Source organism: Motacilla alba, chromosome 1, assembly GCF_015832195.1.
Source record: "Motacilla alba alba isolate MOTALB_02 chromosome 1, Motacilla_alba_V1.0_pri, whole genome shotgun sequence".
In the NCBI taxonomy this organism is placed as follows: Eukaryota; Metazoa; Chordata; class Aves; order Passeriformes; family Motacillidae; genus Motacilla; species Motacilla alba.
Window position 1 is genome coordinate 69,210,834 of NC_052016.1, and position 7,542 is coordinate 69,218,375.

General features: G+C 45.4%; 1 protein-coding gene across 1 annotated transcript; it reads right to left on the bottom strand.

Annotated features, from left to right (window-relative positions):
* Positions 1-1,940: 1,940 nt before the first annotated feature.
* On the bottom strand, positions 1,941-7,299 carry PCDH20 (protocadherin 20). Its single transcript, XM_038155878.1, has 2 exons — positions 7,147-7,299; positions 1,941-6,046 (listed from the first exon to the last, which is right to left on the bottom strand). Exons 1-2 carry the CDS (start codon positions 7,285-7,287, stop codon positions 3,350-3,352), a joined length of 2,838 nt encoding a protein of 945 aa, XP_038011806.1. The 5' UTR covers positions 7,288-7,299; the 3' UTR covers positions 1,941-3,349.
* Between the last annotated feature and the right edge of the window lie 243 nt (positions 7,300-7,542).

Genomic DNA, 7,542 nt, shown 5'->3' on the forward strand with positions numbered 1-7,542 from the left:
TTGATATTTAGCCCGGTGTTAGATTATTATTGCATCAAAACAGTAAGTTCAAAGAGCTCTTTTAAAAAGAATAAAATGAAGGAGAAAGAGAAGACTGATTTTCTTTGTCCACTGCCACTGGGCTCACTGCCCATTTCTTGTCTTTCATTTTTTAATTTGTTAATTCTAATGAAAAAGTGTTTGCATAGCAAGTTCAGGAGACTTTGGCAACACAAAACTTAGGACAATCTCATTTTTTATAAAAATGAACAAAGGGCACCCACTCTAAGATTGATCAGTGGATACTGTAAATGAATGAGACATTTATTTTTGTGCCAGCTCAACTACCAGTGTCAACAAGATTTGCATATATTTTGGCAAGTGTACTGCACAAGGTGGTAATAAAATAGGCCTTTTATATCTGAGTCTAATTTACTTCAGTTATACTCATTAAAAATGTGTTTTCATGTGAAAGGAATTTCAGTAAGGGATACTTTAGAAACAGAAACATCACAGAAATATTTGCTATACAGACAATATCAAGAATTTTACAGCTGAGAAAGAGCATTTTTTAGGAAGAAATTCCCAGGTTTTATGAATGTAATACTCCTGTTTTGCTGGTTTTTCATCATTGTTAGGCTCAACATTGCAGGTTTAACTATTATGCTTGGTGTTAATAGCTGTATGTTTTTTAAGTAATGCAAAATATGGAGTAAAAAAATCCAGCTCACTGTGTATTTTGCCATTTTCAGCGACATTACCCACAGATAAGCTACTCACAGAAGGAAAAAAACGTGCTCTGTGAGGTCTTATTACATATAAATTCCTTTGCACATGTAAGTGCTGGTATGGCTGAAGGTGTGATTTTAAACCCATTTTCTTTAAATGTGTAGAAAATCATGAGTGAAATGCTTCACGAGCAGTACTTTGGCTTTAACAGGCTCGTAACATTGCATTTTATTGTGCATTAGGAACATGCTTCATCTAAACAAACAAACAAAAAGAAAAGGCAACAAGAACAGCATGTTTAACCAAAGCTTAATCAAACAGAGTCAAGACTATGTCTTTGTCAAACCTGAATAAAAGTATCTGCCCAGTGTTATATGAACACACACTGAAGGATCAGGATTATTTTTTAATTGCATTTCTTAAGTCTTGGGTTTGCTCCTGTTTAAACTGTCTTGAGAATATATTGGACTGCTCATTGAAATAAGAGAAGAGCAATGAAAAGAATCCTGTCTTTCAGTTACCTTGCCTCCTTATTGAGGAGAAAAATGCAGAGGATCTAGCTTTGCCACCACAGCAATACACAGTATCTGTAATACTGAATCTGTTTCCAAAGATACAATGTAATTTTTCTTCAGAGGTAAGAAACAAAGTCTTTTTGTGCCAGTTGAATTTCAGGGATATATACTAATTTTATATTTTGATAAGATGAAAATAAAGGAAAAAAGGTGATTAACCACAAAGCTCTGATAGGCTGAATTAAATTTTATGAAACACAGCTATCAAATCATGCCCAAACAGAAAATATATTAACCAGAAAAAAAAAAAAATCCTATAGCCAGGATTGCAAAATTATGGGTATCATGCTAGTATTTTTACTTTGACTAAGTACAACCAGTATCTATTAAAAACCCTAACATTTCAGTAGGTTCAAGGTAAGGTAACATGCCAGTCACAGAGAGAAAAATCAAAAACTGCCTCAAATTGCATTCCGTACTTTCATAACAGGTATGAGCTGCCTCACGACTTACATCAGCTGACATACAGCTGTCTTTGCTGGTAATTTCAAGAAGCACAGCATAAACTGTCATTAATGATTTTGAAATGTGAAATCACTAATTTGTGAAAGTATTATGTCACACAAGATAGCCAGCACTTAAGAACTCGTGAAAAATGCATTTCTTATAACTGAAATAATATTTAGCTTTATAATTAAAATTCTAGGAGAGAGAGAATAAGTTATTATGAAAATATATAGCTTTAATTTGCAGACATATAAACACTTTTGGTACATTACAGACTTATGATGCGAGAAATCAAAATAATAATTTTTAAGCATAACACTAATTTATCTTGTTCACACAGAGAAATTTGATGCAATCATCATACAAAAGATAGTTCTCAGCTCTTAAAATGAAGTGAAAGTAATACATCACTGATAAAATTGCTGCTTTGTTGCAGAGGATACAGCAAAGAATAAATTATCAAGAAAATATGCCACCAGTCTTACAAGTTAGATTCTGGATCTAATCCAAAATCAAAGCCAATGAAAAGGAGCCAGGAATGGTCGCCAAAAGTCAGAAACAAGATCTTTTACATGAAATACCAATCCAGAAAGGAGCAACAGTCAGAATAAAAAAAGTCATACAATTCCTTAGAATGTGAAGTGATTTTTGTTTTCATCTGGCAGATCAGATTCAGAAGTAACACATAACAAAAATCTACTGCACAACCCAACTGATGGAGTACTATTGACAGATTGCTCAAAGTACAAAAAAATACCACCATAGTTTTGTGACAACTAAGGATTTAGCCATTCCCTTGCTTCCTTGCATCTGGCATGTTTATGAGGATGAAGATGGGGCTCTGTCATTATTTGCTTTAGGAAATATTAAATATAATTTTTCCATAAAAATGACCAGCAGATTGCTGGAGCAAATGATAATGAGAGTGGAATCTGGAGAAAAATGAATGATATGTCACAGCAGCTCAGATTCTCATTACAATATCTTGCATTCTTGCTCAACAGGAATTGCACTTCTTGTTAATGCCTCTTCTACCCTACTGTATAAGCTTTACTTGTGAGGTAATAAACATTCTGGTTTTCATTACTAGTGCATTTTAACATATTTATTTTTTTTATTACACATACATCAGGACAGACATTTCTTTTTTTTTTTTTTTTTTTTTTTAGTGGTTAAATGTCTGTATGCCAATAGGTATTTTATATTAAAATCAATATATTTAAAATATATTCTGTTTATCTCATGGACAGCACCTTGAACAGTTCCCTGCTCAGGAGCATCTGATGCCCTCTCGTGGTTAAAAAGACTTTTAAAAGTTGAGTTTAAAACAATCATCTTACCTTCAACCTTTTTATGTTCACTGATCTTACTGATTTATGAAAGCTGGAAATGATGTCCATGTTTTTATAGTCAGGGTGCTAGCTGTTAGTTACTAACGTTTCATAAAAAAGCTGTACACTGAAATTGAATTTAAAAAACTGTAAACAGCTATTTACAATTATAATATTAAGTTATAAATTAACAGTCCTTCATTGCAACCTCTGTCAATACAACCTACAGCTAGGTGTTTTAGTGTCCTCCAGGGTTTTTCAAATGTTGGACTTATACACAAAGAAACATCAAATGTTAGAAATCTCCATTGGTTTCTTCTCCAACATGTGCAGGTTAATTCTTCCATTTAATGGGATTTGTACTTCCAAGTTTTCATCAGCTCTGTGATGCTTTTTCCCTTTTCTTAGACAAATGTAAATTCCCATCCCCGTTACTAAAGCAATTGAACCCAAGCTTATTATTGAAAGAGCTACCAAGGTAGGCATGCAGGATGCTGACTCCATTTTTTTATGTGTAGGCTCTATGGATATTTGTGGCTGCTTTTCTTCTACACTGATATCAGGCTCCTTCCTTAACAAACTTTCAATGTAGCTCTCATTGCTGACGGTATCATTGACAAAAAGGTTCACCATGACAGTGGAATGGAGAGGTTCCGGGTAGCCGTGATCACTAACTTTAACAAGCAGCCGATAGAGGCCATAGTCATTTTGCATCAGTGACTCCTCCAAGGTGATATTACCAGTTTTGGGGTCAATCCTAAATGACTCAGGTCGAGGGCCTCTTCTTCCTATGATACTGTAAGCTATGACTGCATTCATGCCGGTGTCCTTATCGACAGCATAGACCTCAGTGATGGGAGAGCCAGGAAGGGTAGAAGGAAGGACTAATAGGTAAGACATATTAGACTGAGGAAACAAGACCAAAGGAGGGTTGTCATTTATGTCCAGAAGAAGGATAGTTATTTTTGCTGTAGAAGACAGGGCAGGATCACCGCCATCAACTGCTTCAATCCACAGAACGTAGGAGCTTTGCTGCTCCCTGTCCAGGGAGACTTTAGCTCTCAAAACTCCTTTTCCAGTATCTATAACAAAAATATCACTTCCGTTCAGAACTGAAAGGGCAACCCATCCGTTTTGCCCTGCATCAGCATCTGTCACACTTATAACTCCAATTTCACCAAAACCTGGAAAGTTTTCTGGCACAAAAAAGCTGAAATCCTTATTGATAAATCTTGGACTGTTATCATTTTTATCCAATACAGTGATGGTGACAGTTGCTATTGATTCTCTTGGAGGGAATCCAGAATCTACTGCTTTGACAGTGTATCTGTATTTCTCTTTTTCTTCTCTGTCTAGTTGGGTGGAAACTGTAAGAACTCCTGTGGTTTTATCTAAAGCAAAATAGGAAGGGGCATCAGGACCTAAGAAATAGGACACTTGCCCTCTTTCTCCACTGTCAGCATCAGTAGCATGGAGTTTGGTCAAAAAAGCATTGGGGACATTGTTCTCCTCAATGGACAATTCTATCAGCTGTTCAGAGAAAACTGGTGAATTGTCATTGTCATCCAGAACCTGTACTTTGACAACTTTCTTGACATGAAATCCTTCTGAGTTCCATGCAACTACTGAGATTTCATACAGCTGCTGTGTCTCAAAGTCCAAAGGCTTGGTAGTCTCCAACAGGTATTCATTGTTGTATGGCTTGTACGGTGAAAGTCTGAAAGGCCCATTACCATCCAAATAGCAACTGACTTTGTATTTTTCATCAGGGTCTTTGATGGTAAAAAATGCTATAGGTGTGTTGATAGGCTCAAGTTCCTTTAAGTAGACCACCCCTTCCACTTCATTAGCTATGAAACGAGGAACAACTTCAGGTGGCCTCATCATGACTTTGATGATGGTCACCAGCACCGTAATCACGGCAGGAATACAGCCAGGACCGTTGCCCAGTATGATCAGCCTGTGTAGCCTTGGAGTGTCCCCATCAATTTTAGTGGAGAGTGTCATGGCTCCTGTGCTTTCATTCAGATGGAACAAGTCTCTGGATGTCTGGGGGACCTTCTGGCTGTAGGAGTAGGTGATCTGAGCATTGGATCCAAGGTCCATATCTACCGCGTGAACAGTAGCCATGTGTGTCCCTAGGCTGGAATTCCCATAAAGAGTGATGTTGAGCTGCGAGTCATTGAACTGCGGGCAATTGTCATTGATGTCACTGATGCCAATAGTGAGGGTGGCACTGCCCACGAGCGGGGGAGTCCCCCCATCCTCAGCGACGATGACTGTCACATACTCGTCCTGTGTCTCCCTGTCTAGTGCCCCCATAACAATCAGGTAGGGAGTCCTCTCCCCATTCTCATTCTCCTCCACATCCAGGGTGAAGACACCGTAGTTATCTCGCAGGCGGTAGGTCTGGACACCGTTGGTGCCCATGTCAGGGTCAAGGGCGGGGTGCTCGATAGCCAGGCGGGTGTTCACAGGTGCATTCTCAGGCACCGAGAGACGAATGTGGCGCACAGGGAAGCAGGGTGCATTGTCGTTAACATCACGGATAGCAATTTTTACCTTCACCAGGCGAAAGTACTCCTGTGGCAGTACCAGCACATCCAGCAGCAGTAGGCATGACTCTGGTGAGGGGGAGGAAGAGGAGACGGCAGCTGATCCCCCAAGGATGGTGGCCCCACTGCTTTCCACGCATAGAGCTTCCCGGTCTATCTCCACCGCTGAGGTGTGCAGCTCTCCGGAGCGGTTGTCCAGCTGCACATACTGTCCCCCCAAGCCATGGGAGGCCAGGGTGAAGGAGAGTGGGGGCTGCAGAGACGCAGCTTGCTGGCCACCAGCAGTTGGGAGCTGCAGGTCACGGGCCAGGCTGCCGATGAGCACCCCAGGAGGCAGCCCCTCGTTGAGGCTGTAGAACAGCTCAGTGGCACGGCTATAACTGGCAAAGCAGTTGAAAGGCCCAACGAAGAGCAGGAAGAGGAGCAAGTGCTGAGAAAAGAGAAGCACAGGGGTGTAAGGAAGAGCTGGCGCTTCCCCCCGCCCACTGTCTCCCCCACTGCCACTTCGAGCAGCGAGAGCTGCATCTGCAACATGAAGCCATCCTCTCTCTCCCCATCCTCCCAGTACAGCAGCTACTCGCAGGGCATCACCATCTGTACCCTCCAGGCAACACCAGCTGCATCCCCCACAGCAAATACGCAGAGCCAGGACGGCCCGGGGGCACCCTGCCTCCCCCCGACCCCCAGCAGCACTTGCGCCCCGACGTGCCGTGTTCCCTCTTGCCCCCGCCCCAAGCTCGCCTCCGTCTCACCAGCGGCACCTTTCCTCCCAACCACAAGCGCATCCCAAACCGGGGCATCCCCTTGCACATCCCCGAACATTTATTCTCCCCCTTCCCCTTCCACAGCAGAAATGCGGAACGCGTCCCTCGCTGCCCCTACCCCCAGCCCCGTCCCGAAAGCTGTTTTTCCCGCATGTTCACGGGTCCCGCGGTGCAGCGGGGAGGCGGTCCGCTCCGCGGAGCCCGCGGGGGTCCCGGCGGAGGTGCCGCGCTCCGGGGGGCCCCTGCCTCCCGCGGCCGCGGAGCCGGCGGCTCCAGCCCCGCTGTGACAGGTCCCCGGCCACCCCCGCGCCACCCCGCAGGGTTCCTCTGCTCCCGGCGGACAAGGCGAGCTGCGCAGAGGAGCCGCGGAGCGGAGGGGCTGCGCGGAACAAGTTACCCGCCCTGATAAGCGTGTCGCCTGCTACACACAGATGGAAAGGAGCTCCCCGAAAGTAACTTCGGGCATCGTCTCCACGGAGGAAATTTTTCCTCCTTCCCTTCTTTCTAATCAACCATTTGATTTTCCGCGGCTCTCTGCCACAACCCGCGCCGGCAGCAGCAACAAATATAAACTTTTCGCGGCTGCCCTGATCTTTGGAGAGAAAAAAGACCCAACAAACATTTCCACGGATACACGGTCTGGTTTGTTCGGTTGTTATTTTGATGCGTTTTTTGCCAATTTGTTGCCAATTTCGCTGCTGCGTGCGAAGTCGGGCTCGGGTGGCCGGACGCGGCGCTTCCCCCCCTCCCGCCGCCCGGCCCTCACCTGCAGGCTGCCGCGGGCGCTGGAGCTGCCGCGACCGCCCGGGGGCCCCATGCCCGGCCACCGCTGCCGCCGCCGGCTGCGCCCCGGCAGCCCGCCCGCTCCGCCGCCCGCCCGGCGCTTCTGCTCCCCGCGGCTGCCCATTCCCCCGCCGCCGCCGCCACCGCCGCGCTGGGCTGGGCTGGGATGTGCGCACCGCCCAGGACACTCCCCCTCCGCCGCGGGAAGGGCCGGAGCGGAGAACAGTCACGGGCTCGGCTGGGAGGGAGGGGGCGGGCGGGCGAGACGCGGGGGCGCGTCCGCGGAGGCTGCGGCAGCGCCGCGGGCAGCGGGCAGGGAGCGCGGCGGGCAGGGAGCGCGGCGGGCAGGGAGCGCGGCGGGCAGGGAGCGCGGCGGGCA

Coding starts and splice junctions, on each gene's coding strand:
- PCDH20 (XM_038155878.1), bottom strand. CDS start 7,287: ATGGGCAGCCGCGGGGAGCAGAAGCGCCGGGCGGGCGGCGGAGCGGGC. Junction 6,047..7,146: donor GCGCCCGCGGCAGCCTGCAG/GTGAGGGCCGGG, acceptor CTCTTTTCTCAG/CACTTGCTCCTCTTCCTGCT.